The following is a 23,801-nucleotide window of genomic DNA, read 5'->3' as shown; positions in this document are numbered from 1 at the left end:
GAGAGCGCGACCCCGCGCATGCCCCTTCACTTGGGACCGTACTTGAGGGCGACTGCCCGCTGTGGGGGGACTGTATCCGCACGAGGTCTCTCACTGGCTACTTGTTCTTAAAGACTGCATGCACCTTAGCTGTGAGGCAACTGGAGGCGGCGTGCGGGGTGGATAGCAATGCTGCTGCCTCCTCTTCTGTCAAAATCCTGACCCGGCTGCTTTATCAGCCATCTGCTAGGCTTTGTCCTCTACGATGTTAAAGTCTTCTGCCTATTTGGTTCCTGAAAGTGGAATCCCATCTTCCAAATCACCGCACCCATCCCAGAAAACGCCAGGCCAGCCTTTTTCTTCTTCTTCTGGGCAGTGGGGTCCTTATTTCCCTCCTCAGCTCCAGATGTAATGTTTGCCACTGAGAAGCCCCACCACTGCCACTTGACACACATCTCTTTGGCTCCCAGCAGGGCCCTGAAGTCCTGGAAGAGCCTGCTCTAACATCCCTCAGGAGCCCAGTAAACACATTCTGAAGGAATGAACTCATCCATTTATTCAACTTTCCCATGTGCAAGACCTTCTTAGATGGAGTGTCATGGAGGTCCCTAAGGGAGGGAGGGCTGGGGCAGGGGCAGCGGCATGCATAAGGCCTAGAAGCAGTTTTAAAATCTAGGCTTTATTTTAGAATTGGGTAAAGAGGAGCTACTGAAGATTTCAGAGAGGACATAACTGGCCTTAACCTGTGCACAATCTTGGGGGTGAGATAGCAGATGGGGAATCAGGCTGGAGGTGATGCAGAAGTGATGAATATGCTGTGGTGGCAGTGGCAGTAAAGATTTAATGTTACATAGATGTAGGTTCTGAGCCAGGGAAAGTGGTGGCACTTTGTCAGTTGAGATTGGGTTGGACGAAGAAGGACAGGGCTCACACCTTGGGTATGGAGGGAGAGGAGGAAAAGACCAGTATGTGAGGGAGGGGGTACTCAGTTGTTGCTTCATTCTTGGGGCAGATGACCAAGGAGGATGACCATAACTTCCTATCCATCCCTGGTGCCTTGTTTGGGGAGGAACCCCCACCACCCTCCAAAGTTTTTAGTTTTGAGTCCAGGCAGAAGCCAGAGAAAAACAAGAAGAAAAAAGGGAAGAGCTGAAAACTGAAGCCAAGTCCATGGGATGGGAAGCTAGAAGATCCCCTTCAAGTAGCTCCGGCCTGGCAGCTTGTGCTGGGCTTGTGGAAGATTCCCTCTCGACAACTTGAGAAACAAGCCCAAGCACGCAAACGGCTTGCGGGGCTGGGCCACCAGTGTCAACCCACCACCCCTACTCCAACCGCATACAGGGGTGGTGCGTGCTGGCTTCTGAGTGCAGTCAGCTCACATCGAGAGTGGAGCACAGACCCCAACTGGTCCAGGGAGGGTGTCTTTGCCCTGGGCGAGGCCGAGTAGGACCTATGTAGGCTCAGTCCTGCCGGCCCGGCCCGCAGCTGTCCCCTGGTGCCAACTCACTCCTCCCAAGGGCTCATGTCGGTGTCGATGGCCACGCAGTTGTACGCCGCGTAGCGGAGCTTCTCCTCACACACCTTGGCGCTGCGGGGGGGCAGAGGCTTGGTCAGCGCCAGGTGCAGAGGTCTCTTCACCATTACCAGGGCCGCTGGGGCTCAGTTTGTGTACTTCAGTACCGGAAGTCCTCCTCCATCCCAGGATGCTACCTCTTCCCCCTACTCCCCACTCTCTAGGCTTGAGCCTAGGAAACCCACCTGGCATAGTGCGGGAGGAAGAGGGTGCTGGAGCAGGTGGAAGACTCAGGCAGCGCGTCTGTGGTCTCGTAGCTGGGGGTATGGAGGGGCCATAGATCAGGAAGAATTGTAGGGGCACAGAGAGGGGTCTGACATGTGAGTATGTGTGTGTGGGGGGAGGGTAGAAGGCCGGCCACAGCCCCTTCGGACCTCCCCTCCACACTCACCCCAGCTTGTCCGGATAGACGAAGATCCGTGCGGGCAGACGGCTGCGGCCCGTGACAAAGCGCAGGAAGCGGCTCCGGTCCTCTGGATGGAGAAGAAAATCAGTGTCCGCACAGATGCTGGAGGAGGTTCTGCAACTTCCACCCCGCCTCTATCTCACACGGAGAGTCTGAACCCAGGCATTACTCTGCCCTCTTCCACTGACCATTGGTGAAGTTGTTCAGCGCCTCCCAGAAATACTGCACGCGTTTGTCAGATGGCTCGAAGTCCTCAAACCGGGCTGGCGGGCATAAGGCCATTCATTCTTAGGTGCCAACCTACCCAGTCCATAAGCCCCACACTCACACTGCACTGCCCCGCTCCACACTCACTGAGCTTGCGCAGAGCGTCCACGGTGACCTCTGGGTCCCCGCACACCTTCTTCTCTAACTCTTGCCAGGTCAACAAGTCCAGCACAGCCTGCGGCACCACCTTCAGCAGACCTGCCTGCATAGCTGCCACCTGGGGAGAGGGGAAAAGGCCTGGCTGGGGAAGAGGACACAACTCCCAGCTCAGTGTGTGCCGGGGACACATGGCCTCCACTCGTGGAGATAATGGAGGACATGGTCTTTGCCTAGCACTGGGGGTATCGGTACCCCACTGATCAGCAGGAATGTGGGGCAGAGGAATGGTGGGGGCCATAGTTTTTGGGATTGGGTACTGGTGGCCTATCAGGCTGGGCTCTGGCTACTAGGAGCTGTCCAAAGCACTCTGTTCTACTGGCCTCTGGGTAGTACCTGCTTCTTGCTCTCCTCTAGCCGTGCTTTCTGCACCAGTTGGATAAAACGGGAACGGTCCTCATATCCCACCACGATGCCTGCACCCCCAGGGATCAGCTCTACCACCTGCTGGTCACTCAGGACAGTGGTGAATGTTAGCTCCTTCCCAAATTTGAACTCAAATGTCTCCTTGTCCATTCCTTCCATCACTTCCAGGAGTTTCACCTGGGGGTTGGAGAGAGGTGGGGAGGTCAGCTTTTCATTGTGGAGACAGTCCTTGTTTTTCCTCAAGATGCTCATAGGGAAGCAGGAGAGATAGCCAGGCAAGGCAGTCCCCATGCAGGCAATGAGGGCAGTGAGGGGGTCAGTACAAGAGCTGTGAAAGCATCAAGATAACACCTAGGCAGCCTTGGAGGCCAGGAAGGTGGCTTGGAGGAAATGACATCTAAGCTGAGACCCAGATGATGGCTAGGAATTGGCAGGGCCACAAGGAAGTCAGGAGAGAGCGTGTCTTGGACAAAGGTGCAAAAAACAAAAGACCTGAGGAATCTGTTTGGCTGGACCTTGGACGTGAACCAAGTGGCCAGAGATACAGGAGTCATATAAGGCCTTTCCAGTTTCTGCATTTTATCCTAAGCCCAGGGCAGAGTGATTGAAGGATTTAAATGAGAAGAGTGAAATAAATTACTCTGGCTGCTGGATCAGATGGGTAAGAACGGACACAAGGACACCAGCTTTTGCAGTCAGTCAGAAAGGAAGGTGGCCTGAACCAGGGGGATAGTAGTGAGGTGGGAGATGTGGACAGATTCCAGAGGGAGATGTGACAGAACATGGGAGGTGAGAGAGAAAGGAGTGAAGGATGACCCTGAGGGTCTGGGCATGGGGAGGCGTGGGTGGTAGTACCATTCTGAGACAGGGAGCCCTAGAGGGCAGTAGACTAGAGAGAAGATAAAGAATGTACTGAGCCTGAGGCGCCATCTTGGGGCAGATGCATATATGGCCCTACGTTTAGAAGAGAGGCTGGGGCTGGACGTAAGGATTTAGGGGTTACCAGAATAGAGACAGTAGTTGAAGCCATGGAAGTCAATGGCATTGGAGGAGCGCGTGTGTGGTAAGAGAAAGTTCAGAACAGCCTTGGGGAGAAGCAGCCCTTCAGGGGCTGGGCAGAGGAAACACTGGCTCTAGGCCCCACTCACCAGCACAGAGTCCACAGCTGGGAAGTCCTTGCTCCAGCTCACTTCCTCACCAGAGAGCTGCTTCCACACAAAACCAGGCAGAGCCAGGACCTGTGGGACAAATACTCACTACTGTCTTCTCACCCTGAGCTGCCCAGGTTTGGTTGGCCTTCTTCCTTCCAGGGGCCAGGGCTGATCTGATGGGGTGCAGATTAGGCTACTCACCAGGAACTCCTTACCCCGAAGGGCAGCCCCCATGAGCTGTCCGATCCACTCGTACTTGGCAAAGTCTCGGCAGGAGGGGTTGGGCACATACATGTCCCGGGCCTCACCAGTGCCATTGCCCTGCCCCCAAGAAAAATCTGTCAGCAAGGCATGGGATGGACCCTACTTTGTTGCCCCAGATTCCCCAAAGCCTTCCCCAAACACCTCTAGTGGGGGCCCTGAAGGATTCCTCTAAATGTATACTGGCTCCTGCCCAGAGGCTGCCCTGGGCCACTCGGTCCCTCCTCTGCCCCCTCTCTAGCTCCGCCTGGTACCTGGGAGGTTTGCAGAGAGAGAATAGCAGAAACAACTCAGGAGGTAGGGGTGGGAAATTACCTGGTTGGCCGTGCGCACAAAGAAGGGCAGAGGCAGAGGGGTGTCCGCCGAGCTAGGGCACAGCTCTTCTGACATGTCTGCCAGGCTATCCCGGAAACCACCCCCTGAAATGACAGATGCCCTCAGCTGGGGCACTCGAGAGGCCCATCCCCCGTAATGGGGTAATAAGCAGATCCCCTATCTTGGTTAGCTGGTGACCTCAGAAGACTCTATCACTCTAAATAGGGCAGAATCGTTGTTATCCTCCTTCAGGGCCTCACCTTGATCAATGATGCCTTCTGCAATGAATTTACACTCCCACCACTGGTCATAGCGCATGGGCCACCTGTAAGTAGGGGTGGATCTCTGTCATCATGCTGGGCCAGGGCTTGGATGATTCACCAGCCAGGAGCAGGGGCTACAGAGGGGTAATGGTGAGGGGTACCAGAGGCAGTGTGTGGGTGTACATGTGTGCCCTGAGCAACTCCCTCAACCTCATGCCATACCTGTAGTCCAGGGGCTTTTCATACTTGTCAGAGGGCTTGAGGCCTTCATAAACCTGGGGGAGGGAATTGTAGGAAAGTCTGTGTCAAGACCTGGCCCCACTCTTGCCCAAAGACCTTGCTCAGGTCCCTCTCGGCCCAGCCCCCTAGGCCCCTCACTGACCCTCCCTTAGTCCAACCCCAGGTGGTCCAGACCTGGGTGAAGACCGCGTTCTTGCAGGCGGGGTCCCTTAAGGGGCAGGCGCGGTGTTCCATGGCAAGGCGCCGGTTGATGTACAGGCGTGGCATGAAGCTAGGCTTGCTGCTCTCTGAGTCTCGTAGGCACTGGGCCACCAGGCCCGGCCTCTGGCGTGACAACAGCAGTAACTGCTTCACTTGCTGGTGAGGAGAGGCGGCCAGAACAGAACCGGCAGGCAGTCAGCCTATGTCCAGGCCCTGAAAACTTTCTCTATGCTTGGACTCAATCCACCATTCCAGTTCAAGCCTAGTCCATCCCCATCCTTGCTTCTAGTCCTTCCCTTAGTCCAGCCACCAGGGGGAGCTTTCTAAAACAAAAAATCTAACTTTGTCATCACCTTATTTAAAACTTTTCCAGTGGATCCATTGATCTGGGACAAAGTCCCTGTTTCATAGCCTGGCCCACAGTGCCCTCTGCTAGCAGGGCCTGTCTCCTGACCACTCCCTCCCAGCCTCATCCCCATGTCATACTCACATCTACCTGTACACTTCTCTCAAGTCATCTTGAGCTGCTGGTAACTCCCAGTATGTACCTTTTATGCAAACTGCCCTGTCCATGCTGTCACCTATCCTCCCCCAGCTCTTGTATATTTCACACACAATTTGGGAAATAGCACCCCAAACACTAAATTTTGGCTATTTATGTCTGGCTTTCTTCCTATGTTCCCATGGCCAGCAAAGGTCCAGGCCTAGAGTAGGTTTTAAGAACTCTCTGCTGAAGAGTAAACGACTACATGAGCAGAAAGGGGGAGCCCACTGCCAAGACCAGCACTGGGTGGGCCTGGCTCACCTTAATCTCACTGAAGGTGCCCAGCGTGTGGTCCCAGGCAGGTACCAGGCGGTGCAAGACGCTGTCTAGGATCTTTATGAATCTGGGGTGAGTGGGTAAAGATAACTGCAGCTAAAGAGTTTGGCATGGATGTAAGACCCCCTCACTCCCCAACACACAAGGACAGGAGAAGGCAGGGCCCAGGGGTTGCTCTGACCCTTGAAGTAGAATAGCTTACAGTATAAAGCCTTGGGGACCTCCTCTACACAGACATACAAGACTCAGGATAGGGGGAAAGGAAGGGCCTGGCAGGCCCAGGACCACAGCCACCTCTGTAAGAGAACAGCTCTGCGGTACAGTACTTCCGGGTCAGTGCCTTCCAGGCGTGGATATCGCACCAGACTAGTTGGCTGGAACAGGTCTGCATTCAACCCTAGTTCACGCTGTCTAGATGACTTGATCTTGACCCCTCGAAGACGCACATCAATCCCGTCATCTGGGGGAAGAAGTCAGAGTGAGATCATTTGCTGCACCTGCTATTGGCCTTCAGACTTGAGAATGCCTCCCTAGTGCTCAGCCTTCTGTCACCCTTAGCCCCGAGAAACTTGGGACCTTTAGGGTCCCCTTCTTCTCACCTAATTCTGAATTTTATATTCTTTGCTGGTTCCTCCCTTCACCATTATAACGTTGGGATGCCTGAGGGTCCCAACTCAGTTCCTCTCCCAGGTGAGCCCAACCACCTCTATGGCTTTAAGGCAGGCCTATACCCAGCACCTTCCATCCGGCTCAGGCCCCAAAACTTCAAATCTTGGAGTTAGTTCAGCTGTCACCTTCACCCCAACTCCAAACCCATCTTCTTCTTTCCACACTCACTGCCAGCTAGCCCCCATCCACATACTGGAGCTCCCTTTCCCTCCTTATAACCTTAAGCCCCACCTCGGCACTCGACGATGCGGATCTCGATGATAGGGAGGTGGACGGTCATGTCCTCCAGGACACAGACATCCCCGATCAGGCTCCTGAGAAGATGGATGTGAGGCACTTTGGATACTCCTTGCTTCCAGGGATTGCTGGGGTCTCACCCAACCTTATGCTTCCAAGCTGCGGCAGGCCCCATTGCTGGGATCATGCCCCACCTTCTACCCCAGGTCAGCTCGCTCACTCGTCAATGCTCACGTCACTCAGTTTCTTCAGGTTGTCCCCTTCGCCCCCATAGACCACCACCCGCTTAGGCATAAAGTTGTCATCTGTGGTATCCACTGTCAGTAGCAGCTTCCTAGGGGGTCAGAGTATGCACATGAGTCTCTGTACACTCACAGACATGTGGCTCACCCACCCTGTCCTACTTGGAGCCCACTCACTTGACAATGGTGCCCTTTTTCATGGTAAGCCGTACCCAGTGCTGGCACTGGGACCCGTCGCTCTCCCAGTAGGTGTCTGCGTTGCTGTCTGTCAGGCAGGACACATTGAACTCCTCCTGGGGGGGGGGCAGAGAGGTAGAGTCAGCATTTACCCCCACTCCCTGCACTGGGGTGTGCTTTGGGCCAGGGAGCACAAGAGAGACAGCACAGTGGAGCTGGGTTAAAAGTGCAGCTGGCATGGGTAGAGGTGTTTAGAGGTTCCTATAGGACTTCCAAGATGGGCAGCTGGACTGAGTCTGGCTGTGGGGATTCCGGTTTGGCTCTGGCCTAGAGGTGAGGGTTCTGGATCTAGCAAGATGTGACTACATCTCGCTCGGGGTGGGGGAGTCCCAGCACCCACCGTGTAGGAGGAAACGTCTATGCTCTCCACATACTGCTTCACGCTACCCAGGTTCTCATCCTCCTTGCCCAGGTGGTCATACAAGAAGTGGATCAGGTCCTCGTCGCACTCGTAGGTCCACGTCGGGGGCACGTAGCTAAGCAACCCCAAGTCCCTAATTAGGTTGGGCCCAGACCTGGAGCTCCTTCCTCCCCATCCCATCCCTGCTCACTCACAGTAGCCTTTGTACAGCTTCCGTATATGCCTCGGCTGGCTGAGGCCTCGATCCCAGGCGATGCGAGTATGTCAGGTCCACCACCTGTTCCCACCTGTGAGCACAGAGTAGGGGTGGGATGGGATGACAGCCACTGGAGCAGGTCACGCCCCCATCCTCCCAGGCCCTGGAGCCTTCTCCAGAGCTCTATCCCCTCCAAACCACGCCCCCAGAAGCTCCACCCCAGCTCCCTTCAGGTCCGGCCCCTTCCTGCTCTTAGCCCTGCCTTCGCTTCTTATCCCACTTCCCTGGCGTGCCAGACCCATTTCCAACCCCTTGAGCCGTTTGACAGCGAGCCCCGCCCCTTCAAGTGCAGGACCTGAGCACCGGGCGGTAGTCCACGCCGAAGAGCTGCTGCTGCCGCTGGAGGTGGTCGGGAGTGTCGATGGGTACGAGGCGGGCCCCGCCCTCTGCCGGGCGGCACACCAGCAGCCAGCCTTCGTCCAGCCCGCAGTCGCCCAAGTGTTCTGCCAGCTGCTCCTGCCGGGACGCCCCAGATAGGGACAGCCATCAGGGAACTGCCCAGGGCCCGCCCTGCCCAGCCCAAGGCAAAGGGCACCGAATGCAATGCCAGCTCAAAATGGGGGAGGGGAGGGGAACAGCCAGGGGCTTCCCTGGCGCCGAGGGTCTTTTGTGGGGCCCTGGGCAGGACACGGCGCACCTTGGTCAGCTTCACCCAGAGCCCGTGGCCATTGCACAGCTCCTCGCCCGTGGTGCGCACGCAGGCGCCGCGCCGGAGCTCGATGCTGTCCCGGGCGGCGCGGAGCGGGCCGGAGCCGGTACCGGCGGCCGGGCCCGCGGCGCCCACACGCAGCCCCAGGCCCTCCGCCTCCCACACCGGCAGCAGCACACGCGACGGTCCCGCCGGGTCCTTGTAAAGCTTGTAGAGCACCTCGCGCGGCACGAAAGCCAGTGCCGCCGGCAGCGGCCGCCCGGCGCGGAGGCTTTGCGCCGCCTCCGCCAGGAAGCGCACGCGGCCCAGCAGCTGCCGCGGAGACTCTAGCGCCACGCCCGGGCTGGCCATCGCGAAGTGGCAAAAAGAAGCCCAGGGCCGAGCCGGACCCAGAAGCAGCGGCCGCGAAGGCGGACCAAGCTTCCCACCGCGCTCTGCCCCGCCTTCGGCCAGCCTTCGCCGTAAGTTCTGGACTAGAAGCACCCGACACTCCAGCCGTATTGCCCTGTGCACTCGGATCCTCAACCATATTAGCCACCTCTGTGCCTCCTATCCAGCCAACCAGATCTAAGCTCAGTACAGAGTTTCTACTTGATCAATCGCCCCTCTCCATCCCCACTGCTATTACCATTTTATCCCCACTGCTACTACCCTCATTCAAGCCACCATCCTATCTAGCCTAGATCATCGCAACAGCCATTTTTCTGGTCCCCCGGCCTCCTCTTTTGCCTCCCCGCCCCCAACGAGTCGTACTACAACCAGAGGAATCTTTAAAAATCTGCTAGACATCCTTTCTGGCTCCCCATTCTGGGGGCGGTGTGAGTAAAATGTTTGAGAGAATAACCCCCTCCCCAGGCCTGCCACCGACAGGAATCTTGAGTCCTTCAGGCTTGATCTTGGTGGTTACTCCTAATCTCAGGACACTGGTGATCAATATCCAGTTTCTACAGAAATTCTGAACCAGGTGAGAGGAAAGGCCGAGGTAGGCAGGGAGGAGACAAAAAAACGATGGACAGGAGCTGTTGGTGAAGTACAATCACCGAAGAAAAGAAAACTTTGTCCCCACATCCCCCTCATTAAAAAAAAGTCTTATTGAGATATAATTCATATACCGTACAATTCACCCATTTGAAGTGTACAATTCAATAGTTTTTGATATATTATTAATTTTTTAAAAATTGTGGTAAAAATATATAACAAAATTTGCCATTTTAACCTTTTTTTTTTTTTTTTCTGGTGAGCAAGATTAGCCCTGAACTAATATCCGTTGCCAATCCTCCTCTTTTTGCTGAGGAAGATTGGCCCCGGGCTAACATCCATGCCCATCTTCTTCTACTTTATATGGGACACCGCCACAGCATGGCTTGATGAGAGGGGCATAGGTCTGTGCCCAGGATCCGAACCTGCGAACCCCGGGCCACCGAAGAGCGCACGAACTTAACCACTACGCCATCAGGCCGGCCCCCATTTTAACCATTTTTTAAGTGTACAATTATCTATTTCCAAAACTCTTTCATCACCCCAAACAGAAACTCGGTACCCAGTAAGCAATAACTCTTCACTGCCCCCTTTCCCTGGTAAACTCTAATTTACTTGCTGACTTTATGAATCTGCCTACTCTAGATATTTCATATAAATGGAACCAAAGAATATTTGTCCTTTTGCGTCTGTCTTATTTCACTCAGGATAACGTTACAACATTGTTGTAGCATGTATCAGAACTTAATTTCTTTTTATGGCTGAATAATATTCTATTGTATATGCATACTACATTTTGTTTACCCATTCATCTGTTGATGGACACGGGTGGAAACTTTGTTTTCAAATAATTGAAGTTATCAAGAAAGATATATGGGGCCGGCCCCGTGGCTTGTGCGCACTCCGCTACCGGTGGCCCGGGTTCGGATCCCGGGTGCGCACTGATGCACAGCTTCTCTGGCCATGGTGAGGCCGTGTCCCACATGCAGCAACTAGCAGGATGTGCAACTATGACATACAACTATCTACTGGGGCTTTGGGGGGGTTAAAAAAAAAAAAAAAAGGAGGAGGATTGGCAATAGATGTTAGCTCAGAGCCGGTCTTCCTCAGCAAAAAGAGGAGGATTAGCATGGATGTTAGCTCAGGGCTGATCTTCCTCACCAAAAAAAAAAAAAAAAGTATTAAAAAAAAAGATATAAAGGATCCCGTGAAATTTTGACAGTTTTCCATTTTTTTCTCCCTAGGAAGTTGGGAACACAGTGCCTCTCTTCCCTTTTTTCCAAGCTTTTTGTATGCTGTCACACTACTACAGGAGAAAGTGAACAAGGGCACCTCACAGGGGCCTACATGACCTGGACTCCGTATACATCTCCAGCTCTTTAGTCCCACCAGATTGATCTCTTGGTTCCCATAATGGCCATTTGCTTTTGCATCTTCTCTTTGCACACGCTGTTCTCTCCGTTTGGAACACCCCCACTGCTTTCCCCAATTAAGCTAGGAACCTTTGTTAGTTGTTTCTAACTTTTCTTCTTAAAACATTTACCGTTGTGATTGCTGATTTCTCTGTTTTCCCATCAGTCTGTAGCTCCTTAGGGAATGGGCTGACTTGCTCTCCACTGTAACTTCCATACCTACTATAATGCCCGGCTCTTAGTAGGTAAGATAAATATTTAATGCTTTTAGTTCCCTGTACAGCTTGGTTCCGTAATCCACTGTATGCCTGGAGAGTGGCAGTGAAAGTGAGACTTGGGCTGAGCCTTCGGGATTCGCGGGCCATCAGAGGAGAGCAAACTCCTCATGCCACGGTATGAGTAGTTACAGGGAAGTTCTTTTTTGGGTGTGTTTGTTGCTGCGTCGCTACAGCGGACTTTACGGTGAAGAGAGGTAGGGTCCTACGGGCAGCAGCCAGGGCAGCCCGGGAGCTGTCACTAGGGTTTGATCATGTGACTTTCAACATGGCGACGGCCTTGACTCACTCCCGGAAGGGGTGGAGCCTGGGCACAGGGCAGGCTCAGATTCCGATTAAAGTGGGGACTGTGCTCGCGGTAAGAGACAGTTTATCATGGAGGCGAACGGGTTGGGGTGAGTTCTCTGTGGTATGGCCAGCAGAGCTTCTGACCTGTGTCTTCCAACTCAGTAATCTGTCCCTGTACTCCCCTTCCCCCACCTAGAGAGCTCCCAACCCGAACCCCGGTCGCTGGAATCCCGAATCCTCCAACCGTGGATTCCTGAGGGACCGCCTAGCTGGACTGCGTCCCCCAGACCGTCATTTACGGGATCCCCCCGAGACTTTCTATTCCTCAACTAGGATCCCTATTTCGGGACCGTCAACTCTGATCCCTCCTTGACTATCCTCCAGTCTGGGGATCTCCCAGCCCCAGAACCAGCCCACTGGTACCCCTCTACCAGAGATTTTCTGGTCCAAAGACCCCCAAACTATCCTTACTGGGCTCTCCCCCCCTGCCCCACCCCATTCAGTGGCTTTGAGTTTGGGGAGGCTGGGCCTGTGTCGGGTAGAGGCTTCAGGGTGGCCCCTTCTAATCTTGTGCACCAACTGATAGGCAGAGAGGAGGCAGAATGGGTGGGAAGCCACAGCTTGAGAGCTGGCCTGGGGAAGGCAGATAGTGGTGCCTGATCTGCCTTAAGAATCCGCACCTTCCCCAACCCCCAGCCTAGCTTACTGACACCTACCCCCACCCCTTCCTGATCTCCAGACCCCAGGGTTTTCCGGAGCTGAAGAATGACACATTCCTGCGAGCAGCCTGGGGAGAAGACACAGACTATACTCCCGTTTGGTGCATGCGGCAGGCAGGCCGCTACTTGCCAGGTGAGGATCAGGGCCTGGGGGACTAGGTAAAATTCTGGAGGGTGAAAAGTTTTTGAGGGGTCGGGGAAAGCTCTAGAAGTTCCTCAAAGCTGAGCCCTGCCTTTCCTCTTCTGTCTGCAGAGTTTAGGGAAACTCGGGCTGCCCAGGACTTTTTCAGCACCTGTCGCTCCCCAGAGGCCTGCTGTGAACTGACTCTGCAGGTGAGGGGTCCACAAAAGAGGGAGGGATTGATACCCTCAGCTTGCCACTTAGCAACCTGTCTTCTATTCCCTACAGCCACTGCATCGCTTCCCTCTGGATGCTGCCATCATCTTCTCCGACATCCTTGTTGTACCCCAGGTACCCACTCAAACCTGATTCTGGAACGGGTAAAAAAGAGAAAAGACAGTCAAAGCTCAAGATAAGCACGTATCTTCACTGGATAGAGGGAAAAACTTAGGCTGGAAGAGATGGAGTTTGGCTGAGTTTTATTCTCCTTTTCCTCCTTCCTGGTGTGGGATCAAGAGAGCCTTTCCTCCTGGAGTTCAGGTTGCGAACCCAGTTGTTTTCTCCCTCTCCAGGCACTGGGCATGGAGGTGACTATGGTGCCTGGCAAAGGGCCCAGCTTCCCAGAGCCATTAAGAGAAGAGCAGGACTTAGAGCGCCTCCGGCATCCAACAACAGTGGCCTCTGAGTTGGGCTATGTGTTCCAGGCCATCACCCTCACCAGACAACGGCTGGCTGGGCGTGTGCCACTGATTGGCTTTGCTGGTGCCCCGGTAATATGGAACAGGGCAGGGACTTGGGCATGGAGAAATCACTCTGGCTGGTCTGGTGTAGAGAAAGGAAGAAAGTGTCAGTCTGGCTTTTACACGTGTGACATTCTCTTTGTATCCTTTGCAGTGGACTCTGATGACATACATGGTTGAGGGTGGCAGCTCAAGTACCATGGCTCAGGCCAAGCGCTGGCTTTACCAGAGACCGCAGGCCAGTCACCGGCTGCTTCACATCCTCACTGATGCTCTGGTCCCGTATCTGGTGGGACAAGTGGCTGCTGGTGCCCAGGTGAGTCCTGAGGGAGAGACAAATAGGCTGAGGTTTAGTCTATAAGGACCAGAAGCAATGGAGTTCCTTACACCTGAGAGAGTAGATGTCTTAATGCCAGGCACGAAAGAAGCTTGGCCTGCAGTGATCTGGCTGGAGCAGCTAAGCCCACCCTGACACTGGCAGGAGGGCTTAATGCTCGATGTGTTCAAAGACCAAAGCTAGCACTGGGATCTGGGGAAGGCAAAACTTTTTGACTGGATCTGGGTTTAAAGGCTTAGGCAGTATCAGGGGTTGAAGTCACGTGGGGAAAATTGAGGCACATTCTGTGCGTGGGACCTGAGGTACTTCCTTTCTGTGTGTTACGTATTTCTCTTCACCACCCACTAACTGTAGGCATTGCAGCTCTTTGAGTCCCACGCAGGGCATCTTGGCCCACAGCTCTTCAATAAGTTTGCACTGCCCTACATCCGTGACGTGGCCAAGCAAGTGAAGGCCCGCCTGCAGGAGGCAGGCCTGGCACCAGTGCCCATGGTAAGGATGGGGATGGGGTGAGTGAAGGTGGGCCTGTGAAACATTCAGGGTAAGTCCTGCATGGATTGAAGTGACCACTGGAGGGCAGCAGAGGTGTAGCCGATAGGTTAGTGGGCATAACAAGGCCCTCTAGTAGCCTCAGAGTTCTCCCCTTTCCCCCAGATCATCTTTGCTAAGGATGGACATTTTGCCCTGGAGGAGCTGGCCAAGGCTGGCTATGAGGTGGTTGGGCTTGACTGGACAGTGGCCCCAGAGAAAGCCCGGTGAGTAATGGAGGGTGAGGCAGAAGGGGTATAGCTGCCATATGTACAATCATCAGAATGTGGTACTAACTCTGCTTCCAGGGAGTGTGTGGGGAAGACGGTGACCTTGCAGGGCAACCTGGACCCCTGTGCGCTGTATGCATCTGAGGTAACAACCAGGGCCCCTATGTGTGTCTGTGAGTTTATGCACTCCCATGGCTGTGGACATGGTTGTGCATATTATTATGTGTATGTTTTATTATGTCTGTCTGTCCCTCCCCTCTACTCCATACACACTATGTGAGCTCTAGGAAGGCAGGAATTTCTTTCTATTGTTCTTGTTCATTTGTGTTTTCTTAGTGCCTGGCCCATACTTGGCATCCAATAAATTTGTTTGAATTAATGACTGAATGAGTAACACTGAGTAGAAACATGCCTGCATGTATGTGTGCTACTATTATGTATAGAGAGGACAGAGGCTTGCTGGCACCCCCTGCAGCCAGTGCCCTCTTGGTCCCCCAGGAGGAGATTGGGCAGCTGGTACAGCAGATGCTGGATGACTTTGGACCGCAGCGCTACATTGCCAACCTGGGCCATGGACTTTACCCTGACATGGACCCAGAACATGTGGGTGCCTTTGTGGATGCTGTTCACAGACACTCACGTCTGCTTCGACAGAAATAAGCATACACCTTTTCCCTCAATTACCACTAATACAGTGTTTGATTGTTTCCAGGAGAATAAAAGTTCCAGAGTTGGAGTCTCGCATGTGGTTTTGTTTGTGAAAGATCTGTGCCCTTATCCTCAGTTCCTTCTTAGCCTCTTTTCCTTCCCTGGGGCCTCTTTCTGCATCCTCTCCCACAAGTCACTGGAACTCAGGTATCAGTGAATATGTAGTGTGTGACTTAATGTCAGGGCCCTCACCGCCACCTTGCTCTCAGATTTCCAAGCCCCAGAGCTACATGGGGTTGGGTAGAACGTCGTCTTCCTTTTTTTTTTTTGTGAGGAGGATCAGCCCTGAGCTAACATCCGATGCCAATCCTCCTCTTTTTGCCGAGGAAGACTGGCCCTGGGCTAACATCTGTGCCCATCTTCCCCTACTTTATATGGGACGCCACCACAGCATGGCTTGACAAGTGGTGCATCGGTGCGCGCCTGGGATCTGAACCTGCAAACCCTTGGGCTGCCGAAGCAGAGCACGCGCACTTAACCACTATGCCACTGGGCCAGCCCCTGGGTAGAACTTCTTAGCAGCTGGAGCTGTGACATTTGCAGAGAAATGGGGTTCCCACAGCATAAGAGGCCAAACTGACAGTGCTTTGTGTCTGGGGAGTGAGGGGAGAGGGGCACAGAAATGGCTGAAATACTTCAGAGGCCTGTTGAGGAAGATGGAGTTTAGGCGAGCAGGGAGAGGCTGAGAGGCCTTCAGCTTTCATGCCAAAAGATGGGGAGGACATAGGACTCAGAGCTAGGTTGCTTAGGATTAGAGCCTTAGACTGGCCTCAATGAAGTGAGAAGGCCTCTAAAGCTAAAATGCCCTATGGCACTCAGGGTTGCTCTGCATTCTTTTCTGAGCATACCCTCCCATTTTGTCAGGATCTTGGTGTTTCTGCCCATCATGGTGGTACCTACTTCCTGGGACAAGGCTCTGAGGTGCCTGTGAGCTCTGGAGAGGGGTCTGGTGAGGCAGGAAATTCATCATTTCACATCTCCTGAGACCACTGGGAACCCACTGTGCTATAGGCCCAACCGGCTTCCTATCCCAGCCAGGGCAATGCAGAAGAGAGGGAAGGGCCCCATTTACTGATAGAACACCATTTCTGATTTTAGAAAAATGATCTTTTCTGTGATTCATGATTTATTCATAGAAAAGCACTGTGAGTTCACACACTTGCTAAAAAATGGCAATTGTGATACAGAAATGGGAGTGGCTTCTTCTTTTTTTTAACCAACCTGTTGGGCTGAGAGGTTGTACGGGCCCATGGCTGGACAATAAGACTTCAGTAGCCACGAACAGCAAATACAACTTATTGGTTAGTGTGGAGCAAAAAAAAAAAAAAAAAAAAAAAGTGACAAACATTTGTCAAAGAAAGGAAAATAAAACAGAGAGGTTCTCCGTTCACACTCTAGCTAACCACCCCTTCCCTACCACACCCCACCCCCTACTCAGGAACTAAAACATGAAACAGTAAACACCAAGACACTGGCATCCAAATGACTCTTCTGAATGCCCCTGCTACCTCCTATAACAATTCCAGGCTGAGCATAGGGGTTGGGAGGGTAGCAGGAACATGATACACTGTGGAGGTCAGCCAGGGCTAAGACAGGGGTTGCCCACTAGGTCTAGAAACTAGTCAGAAAGGGAAAGACCAAATGGCATTCCAGCCCCAGCCTCCAAATCAGCGACCAATGGGACTGTGACAAAAGCAGGCAGAAGCTTGAGGTAGAAAGGCAGGGGAAGAAAGTAAGTACAGGGTGAGAAGAGAACTGTGGAGCTGAAGGAGCTACTCTTAAGGTAGAGGGAGACTAGTGCTTAGAAGCTTGTCTGGGGAGAGAATGGTGAATAGAGCAGACACGGAGATGGGGAACATGTTTAGCTGGTGAGAGAGACTAAGAGGAATGGGGAAGAGAGATCTGGCAAAAAGAGAAGGGACACATTCATGCAGATCCTCAAACATGAACTCAGACATACCTACATGTCGAAATATACACAGTTACACATATGGAGACAGATCAATGGAGAGCAGGCATACACGCAGACACAAACATGTTTATACACATGCACTCGTGTGTGCTCAGATACACACACTAAACATGCATCGACAAACACGAACACACACACAGATACCTATTCTTTTATGTTCACAAATGTGTATACCCTCACACAGAAACCCACAGTCCAGCACAGACATGTATTCACGTAGACACAGATCTGACACAGATACACATAAATATATATGTGCACACACAGGCATGCACAGCTATATCTATGCATACAGACACGTGTACTTAGCCATTCAGATATATACACACACATATATAATTAGAGATGAAACCAGACACTCTCTAACACCAAGGTGACCAGGGTAGATGAATATTATGAGCTCAGCGGCCTCCCAGACCTTCACCTTCTCCCTGCATTTGTTTCTCAGGAGCTCAGCAGGCTCTAGAGTGGCTGCGTGAGACAGGAGCAAGAGCTTCAGTGTCCTGATGGCTTCGTGAGAAGTCCAGACTGGGCCCTGCCCCTCACTCACCGCTGGACTACAGATGCCCTGTCTGCAGGCTGGGGTTTCTGCATAGACTAGACTTGGGATTTATTCTAACTGGCCATTTTTCTCCCTGCCACCTCCACTCTTCCACTGCCAGTGGCATAGACTCTGCGAGGGAAACCTGAGAAATGGTTGTGAGTCTCCTCAGAAAACAAGCCCATCTTCCTACCCACAGCTACTTCAAGTACCCATCAAATTAGAATCAGAATTATAAATAGTTACAATTTTACAACGTAATTGTCAACACATATACTATAGTATTTACAGTACCATTAATGCTTCTGTTGCTCTGGTTAAGCAATCCCTGAGACGGAACAGTGTTCTGTGTTTGCCAAGGGAGAGAGGGCCAATGCCCAGGACTACGCAGAATATAGGGGTGTGAGGTGGCATGTTGTGGGGTTTCTGATCGATCTGCAGGGCCCAGCTCCTCCAGGAACAGTGGGCTGTTGTGAGAACCTGGCCAAGGCAGGCATATTGACTCGAGTTGGACCTTCCCCATGCTTAGCCCTGTGGTCCTTTGGCTTCAGCCAGAGGTGCTCAGCGTCCTCTCAGGGTGGACAAATGTTTCAGTGTCCTTGGCCTGACTTGATGGCACCTGGGAGCTCAGGCTGCCCCGGCAGTGAGCGGTCTGCTTTCTCAGCCAAAGCGCTCTCGTACCAGCAGCATCAGCTTCTTCTTGCCTTTGTAGATTTGTTTGAGGTTGTCGATGAATTGGGCAAACTGCAGATGGCCATCCTGGGGCAGCAGGAAGGTCTCCCGAGCCTTGCTCAGAAACTCAATGAACTCTCCGTAGTGGCGAGGGCTGATGTGTGTCAGGCGTGAGTGTGTGGTGTTGATATAGGCATTGATGGTGGCATCCAGCAGCTGGCGCAGTGGAGCTTTGTCGGTGGACATGAGCTTTCCGGAGCTGCGGCGGCCTGGGATGCCAGCCAGGCCAGGTGCAGTCACTGTGCAGCGCCGCAGGATGTCTGAAAGCACTGTGGCACAGTGCACGCTCTTCACGACCAGGGGAATGAGGGCCGCCAGCTCATTCTTGCCCAGAGAGTGGCTGAGGGCACATGCCCAGAGCACATCGTTGATGGCCGGGTGGGTGTCCTGGTTGTAGGCCAAATTGAGATGGCTCATGGCCAGTGAGGCCAGCTTGAAGGCACGTAGCGGGTAGCCACGGAGCTCCATGTAGCGGGCGATGGTGAACAGTTGTGAATGGGTCATGCCACCAGCGGCAGCATCGATGGCGATCTGGTAGGCTGCCTCAAAGGCAATATGGTCTTTCTCACAGAGCGTAAGGGCTGACAGGGCACAGCTCTGTGGATCCTTCATAGCACACTGTAGGGCCAGTGTGCGAGCACAGCTAGCCAGCTCCTCCCGCTGTGGATAGTCAAGACTGAGGCGCAGGATAGTGGTGTGGGATACGGCTGTGGCAGCCACAATGCTAGTAGCCTCGGTAGGGGTGAAGAGTGTGTACCAGCTCTGCAAGATGCTCACCAGGGCCTGCACACCTGTCAGGGAGAGCCTGAGCTCAGCCATGGCCATCCGGCTCCTGATCCAGGTCTGCCCAGATTACTATTTGGGGTCAGAACTTGGCCTGCAGAGACGAGTTCTCCCTCCTCCTTAGCAGCCTTGAGATGATCTGAGGCAAACCAGGGCAAGGGGAGCATCCCGGATGGCCAAACCCCATTTGGGGTCTCTTCCCATCCCTTTCTTCCCCAGGTCAGAGGGTTGAAGGTCTCTGCAGGTGCTCTTAGCCCCTCAGAAGGATGGAGCAGCAGAGCCTGTGGTTTGCCTGCCCCAAGGCCGGGGTTGCAGATCTGCCTGGGGGTTCTAGCTGAAGTGGGGCCTTTCAGGGTAGAGTCTTGTGCTGGGGCTTTGGGCTCTAGACGGGGTCCTGAGCCTCCAAGTTGTTTGGGGTTTCTCAGAAGCATGGATAGGGACTGGGACCAAACCACTGGGCCAACTACCTCCCAAGGGTGCACTTGAGTACTGCTGGCTGAAAATTCATTCTCTCAGACAGGTCTCTGATCAGAGGGTCAAAGTGCGGCTGACATCAGGGTGTGGTCCAAGCAGTGAGGGCAGAGCTTGGGCTGGATGAACAGAAGTCATCTTCTCCTACCAGCAGCCCCATCCTTTCCTAGGCCATCAATAATAGGAATATGAGAGCTCTAAGGATTCGCTGTCCTGTCCCAAGAGTAGGGCCTAGGAACTCCTTTCCCCTGGGGGTAGAGGGAGGTGGGAGACTCACCCACTTCTGTAGCACATGTCACCAACCATCGCACCATCTCCCGGCGCCTCCAGTTAAGGGTTGATAAGGTCATCCTCATCACCTGGGCAAAAAAGAGGCATTCCCAGCAGGCTAAACATAACTGTTACAACCTCCCTCTCCCCACTTCCCCTTGCCATTCATTTATGCAACAAGTATTTATTGGTGCTTTAAACAGCCATCTTTCCCCTGATACGTACAGACAAGTTTGTTTAATTTCTGCCCCACCCCTCTGACTAATCAGATAGAAAGCTTCTCTGATGACCTGTAACAAATAAAGTCCTTATTACTACACCTTGCTTGACTTGGAGGAATGGGGGTGGGGTGGGGAGAAGATGAGGACCCCATGGAGCCTAAAGCTACAACGCTTAACTTACCTGGCCTTAACTTCAAAACGGAGCCCAATTTAGAGTTCTTATCTTGTGTCTAGCCTAGAGGTTGTGTTCTGGGGACACAGAAAGAACTAGACTTGGCCCATGCCTAATCCTCCTGGGATCTTATCTTCTACCAATTGTCACTAGGCCAGAAGCCTAAAGCGGGGATGGTCCACTCCTCCATACCTGTAACCCCAGCTCCAGGGCCACGTTGAGCAGGGTGCTGTCAGTAGTACTGTCTGTGGGAGTAGCAATCTTGAATGCATCTTGGGCCAATTTGAAGATGAGGGAGGAAGAATGGATGTGCTTCTGTATTGCTTCCAGGATTGTTCGGAGCCTCAGAGTGTCCCCTACAGGTGCCAAGAAAAGAGGCAGGGACAGGATCTTCTTTATAGTTTCCCTGAACAGCCAGCTGATGGCAGCAGATACTGGTTGAACTGGCTATCAATGCATTGAATGCTTCTGAATGCTACCATCCCTTCTTGGTGGTCAAGCTCTGTCAAGCACTGGAGGCTCCTTCCTTCTTCCCCAGGTACCCACATGAATTCACTTCTCTCCACCTTTTCATCTGCCTCTACTCCTTTCATCCTCTTTTCCTTCAAGCTCCTTAGATCCAAGAAATAATTTTCTTGAACACATGAATTTTGAAAGCTTTATTCAGGAGACAAGAAGCCACATTATTGCCAAAAAAGTATACCAGTCCCATAGTTTGCCTCTCACTACAGCTCCTTGGAGAAAAAAGGAGCTGGGCCACCATGTCTTATTTAGCAGGCAAAGATTCTATACAAAGTATCAGTGCACAGAGTGAAGGAATACACTGCAGGAAGGGCATGTAGACCATATGAAGTGAAGGTCACTGTACAAAGGTAGTAGTGTATGAAAGATGGGTATATCTTGTGAAGGGGTAAAATGTGAAATAAAGATAGAACAAAAAGTAGGTCTTATGTTTTACAAAGAGGTGTAGTGGTAAGAGTATATAAGCTTTGGAGTAAAATACATTGGGAATTGAACCTAGTTCAGCCATTTACCAGCTCAGTTACTTGATCTATAAAATGGAAATAATAACCTTTTAGGGTTGCTATGAAAATTATAAACAATTCATGTATGGTTAATATTCTCTGATTCTACTTTTATTAAAAAAAAAGAAGTGGCAGTGTGTGTATAGCGTATGTGCACACACATGAATAGAAAATCTCCAGGGATATTTGTAACAATGTCTTAGTAGTAGTTATCTTTGGGTGTCAGGATTGCGGGAGAAATTACCATTTTTCTTCTATCATCTTTAAAAACAATTTTTAAAATTAATAGCCTTTATGTTTTCAAAGCAGTTTTAGGTTTACAGAAAATTGAGCAGATAGTACAGAGAGTTCTCATATGTCTGCTCTCCCCCCTTCCAGTTTCCCCTATTATTAGCATCTTACATTAGTGTGGTACATTTGATGAACCAACATTGATACATTATTATTAACTAATGTCCATAGTTTACATTGGGGTCCACTGTGTTATACAGTTCTATTGGTTTTCACAAATGCATAGTATCATGGACCCATCATTACTGTATCATTCAGAATAGATTCATTGCTCTAAAAATCTCCTGTGTTCCACCTATTCATCCCTCTCCTCATTCCCCCTGAGCAGAATACTGATCTTTTTATTGTCTCTATAGTTTTACCTTTTCCACAATGTCATAGATTTGGAATCACAGTATGTAACCTTTCAAACTGGCTTCCTTCACTCAGCAACATACTTTTAAGGTTCCTCCGTGTTTTTTTGTGGCTCGATAGCTCATTTTTTATTATTGGTAAATAATATTCCATTGTACGGATCTACCTCAGTTTGTTTATCCATTCATCTACTGAAGGCCATCTTGGTTGCTTCTAGTTTTTGGTAATTAGAAATAAAGCTGCTATAAGCATTTGTGTGCAAGTTTTTGTGAGGACGTAGTTTTCAACTCATTTGGGTAAATACCTAAGAGTATGACTGCTGGATCACATGGTAAACTATGTTTAACTTTGTAAAAAAACTGCAAACTATCTTCCAAAGTGGCTGGGCCTTCTGCACCTCCACTAGCAGTGAATGCGAGCTCCTGCAGCTCTGCATCCTCACCAGTGTTGAACGTTATCAGTATTTTGGATTTTAGCCATTCTAATAGGTATGTACTGGTATCTCACTTTTGTTTTAATTTGCATTTCCCTAATGATGTATCATGCTGAGCATCTTTTTGTATGCTTGTTTGCCATCTGTATATCCTCTGTGGTGAGGCATCAGTTCAGGTCTTTTGCCCATTTAAAAATTCAGTTGTTTGTTTTCTTATTGTAGAGTTTTAAAGAGTTATCTATATATTTGGGATACAAGTCCTTGATCAGATATGTGTTCTACAAATATTTTCTCCCAGTCTGTGGCTTATCTTTTCAGTTTCTTAACAGTGTTTTTCACAGAGCATAAGTTTTTAATTTTAATGAAATCCTACTTATCAGTTTTTTCTTTCATGGATTGTTTTTGGTGTTGTTATCAAAAAAGTTATTGCCAAACCCAAGGTCACCTAGATTTTCTATGTTATCTTCTAGAAGTTTCATAGTTTTGCATTTTACTTTTATGTCTATGATTTTGAGTTAATTTTTGTAAAGGTGTAAGGTCAGTGTCTATATTCATTTTTTTGCATGTGGATGTCGTTTTTCCAGTACCATTTGTTGAAAAGACTATCCTTTGCTCCTTTGTCAAAGATCAGTTGACAATGTTTGTGTGGGTCTGTTTTTGAGCTCTCTAGTCTGTTCCATTGATCTCTTTGTCTATTCTTTTGCCAATAACCAGACTGTCTTGATTACTGTAAATTCATATTAAGTCTTGAAGTCGGGTAGTGTGTTCTCCAACTTTGTTCTTCTTCGGTATTGTGTTAGCTTTTCTAGGTCTTTTGGTTTTCCACATAAACTTTAGAAAGAATTTGTTAATATCCATAAAATAACTTGCTGGGATTTTGCTTGAGATTGTATTGAACCTATAGATCAAGTTGGGAAGAACTGACAGAATAATATTGAGTCTTCCTATCTATGGACATGCAATATCTATTTATTTAGATCTTTGATTTCTTTCCTCAAAGTTTTATAGTTTTCCTCATATAGATCTGTACATATTTTGTTAGATTTATTCCTAAGTACTTTTTTTTGGGTGCTAATATAAAAATGGTATTGTGGTTTTAATTCCAAATTTCAACTGTTCATTGCTGGTATATAGGAAAGCAACTGACTTTTGTATATTAACCTTGTATTCTGCAACCCTGCTATAATCACTTGTTAGTTCCAGTTTTTTTTCTGTTGTTTTTGATTCTTTGGAATTTTCTGCATAGACAATCATGTCATTTGTGAATGAAGAGTTTTATTTCTTCCTTCCCAATCTGTATGCCTTTTATTTCCTTTCTTGTCTTATTGCATTAGCTAGGACTTCTAGAATGATGTTGAATGGGAATGGTGAGAGGGGACATTCTTGTCCTATTTCTGATCTTCAGGGAAAAGCATCTACTTTCTCTCCGTTAAACATGATGCTAACTGTAGATGTCTGTAGATGTTCTTTATAAAGTTGAGTCAGTTCTCTTCTATTCCTAGTTTGCTGAGGGGGCTTTTTTTTTTTTTTTTTGAAATCACGAATAGGTGT

The 23,801-nt window shown here is 50.8% G+C and overlaps 3 protein-coding genes across 8 annotated transcripts in view; 1 reads left to right on the top strand and 2 right to left on the bottom strand.

Moving 5' to 3' along the window:
• Positions 1 to 520: 520 nt before the first annotated feature.
• HECTD3 (HECT domain E3 ubiquitin protein ligase 3) lies at positions 521 to 11,545 on the bottom strand. 3 transcript variants are annotated; one of them, XM_087446048.1, is made up of 21 exons: positions 11,171 to 11,545; positions 8,296 to 8,456; positions 7,939 to 8,031; positions 7,724 to 7,859; positions 7,324 to 7,439; positions 7,125 to 7,238; positions 6,899 to 6,981; positions 6,293 to 6,458; positions 5,984 to 6,065; positions 5,152 to 5,334; positions 4,960 to 5,012; positions 4,735 to 4,799; positions 4,475 to 4,578; positions 4,100 to 4,219; positions 3,896 to 3,985; positions 2,718 to 2,924; positions 2,313 to 2,442; positions 2,147 to 2,221; positions 1,944 to 2,025; positions 1,738 to 1,809; positions 521 to 1,567 (listed from the first exon to the last, which is right to left on the bottom strand). In XM_087446048.1, exons 1-21 carry the CDS (start codon positions 11,402 to 11,404, stop codon positions 1,483 to 1,485), a joined length of 2,451 nt encoding a protein of 816 aa, XP_087302174.1. In that variant the 5' UTR covers positions 11,405 to 11,545; the 3' UTR covers positions 521 to 1,482. The 3 variants fall into 3 exon arrangements, with proteins under 3 accessions (XP_087302174.1, XP_087302175.1, XP_004442066.1); XM_087446049.1 differs by lacking the exon at positions 11,171 to 11,545 and adding an exon at positions 8,638 to 9,042 and having other exon boundaries at positions 1,944 to 2,060; XM_004442009.3 differs by lacking the exon at positions 11,171 to 11,545 and adding an exon at positions 8,638 to 9,041.
• Positions 11,546 to 11,605: 60 nt separating this feature from the next.
• On the top strand, positions 11,606 to 15,013 carry UROD (uroporphyrinogen decarboxylase). 2 transcript variants are annotated; one of them, XM_004442011.3, is made up of 10 exons: positions 11,606 to 11,709; positions 12,342 to 12,454; positions 12,575 to 12,654; positions 12,731 to 12,793; positions 13,015 to 13,212; positions 13,337 to 13,498; positions 13,874 to 14,011; positions 14,174 to 14,274; positions 14,356 to 14,422; positions 14,776 to 15,013. In XM_004442011.3, the coding sequence occupies exons 1-10, from the start codon at positions 11,690 to 11,692 to the stop codon at positions 14,935 to 14,937; spliced, it is 1,104 nt and encodes a 367-aa protein (XP_004442068.1). In that variant the 5' UTR covers positions 11,606 to 11,689; the 3' UTR covers positions 14,938 to 15,013. The 2 variants fall into 2 exon arrangements, with proteins under 2 accessions (XP_004442068.1, XP_087302176.1); XM_087446050.1 differs by lacking the exon at positions 11,606 to 11,709 and adding an exon at positions 11,785 to 12,021.
• Positions 15,014 to 15,830: 817 nt separating this feature from the next.
• Positions 15,831 to 23,801, bottom strand: part of ZSWIM5 (zinc finger SWIM-type containing 5) — a 244,833-nt gene continuing 236,862 nt past the window's right edge. The window contains exons 11-13 of one of the 3 annotated variants that reach the window (XM_087446045.1): positions 20,340 to 20,503; positions 19,762 to 19,843; positions 15,831 to 19,021 (exon numbers count right to left, since the gene is read on the bottom strand). In XM_087446045.1, coding sequence (XP_087302171.1) covers positions 18,159 to 19,021; positions 19,762 to 19,843; positions 20,340 to 20,503 — 1,109 coding nt within the window. In that variant the 3' untranslated portion in view covers positions 15,831 to 18,158. The remainder of the gene's footprint in view (positions 19,022 to 19,761; positions 19,844 to 20,339; positions 20,504 to 23,801) is intronic. The other 2 variants (XM_004442012.3, XM_087446046.1) reach the window with 2 other exon arrangements.

The sequence above is a fragment of the Ceratotherium simum genome, chromosome 22 (genome assembly GCF_057802395.1).
Source record: "Ceratotherium simum simum isolate JZ-2026a chromosome 22, ASM5780239v1, whole genome shotgun sequence".
Taxonomy (NCBI): Eukaryota; Metazoa; Chordata; class Mammalia; order Perissodactyla; family Rhinocerotidae; genus Ceratotherium; species Ceratotherium simum.
The sequence above is the reverse complement of the archived record's forward strand: the minus strand, read 5'-3'. Positions and strand labels throughout refer to the sequence as shown.

Excerpts from the sequence above, each read along its gene's own strand:
- UROD (XM_004442011.3), top strand. The coding sequence starts at position 11,690 with ATGGAGGCGAACGGGTTGGG. Across the intron at positions 11,710-12,341 it reads ATGGAGGCGAACGGGTTGGG|ACCCCAGGGTTTTCCGGAGC; the intron begins GTGAGTTCTCTG and ends CCTGATCTCCAG. Across the intron at positions 13,213-13,336 it reads TTGGCTTTGCTGGTGCCCCG|TGGACTCTGATGACATACAT; the intron begins GTAATATGGAAC and ends TATCCTTTGCAG.
- HECTD3 (XM_087446049.1), bottom strand. The coding sequence starts at position 9,000 with ATGGCCAGCCCGGGCGTGGCGCTAGAGTCTCCGCGGCAGCTGCTGGGC. Across the intron at positions 6,459-6,898 it reads CCGCATCGTCGAGTGCCGAG|ATGACGGGATTGATGTGCGT; the intron begins GTGGGGCTTAAG and ends TTCTTCCCCCAG. Across the intron at positions 4,220-4,474 it reads TTGTGCGCACGGCCAACCAG|GGCAATGGCACTGGTGAGGC; the intron begins GTAATTTCCCAC and ends TCTTGGGGGCAG.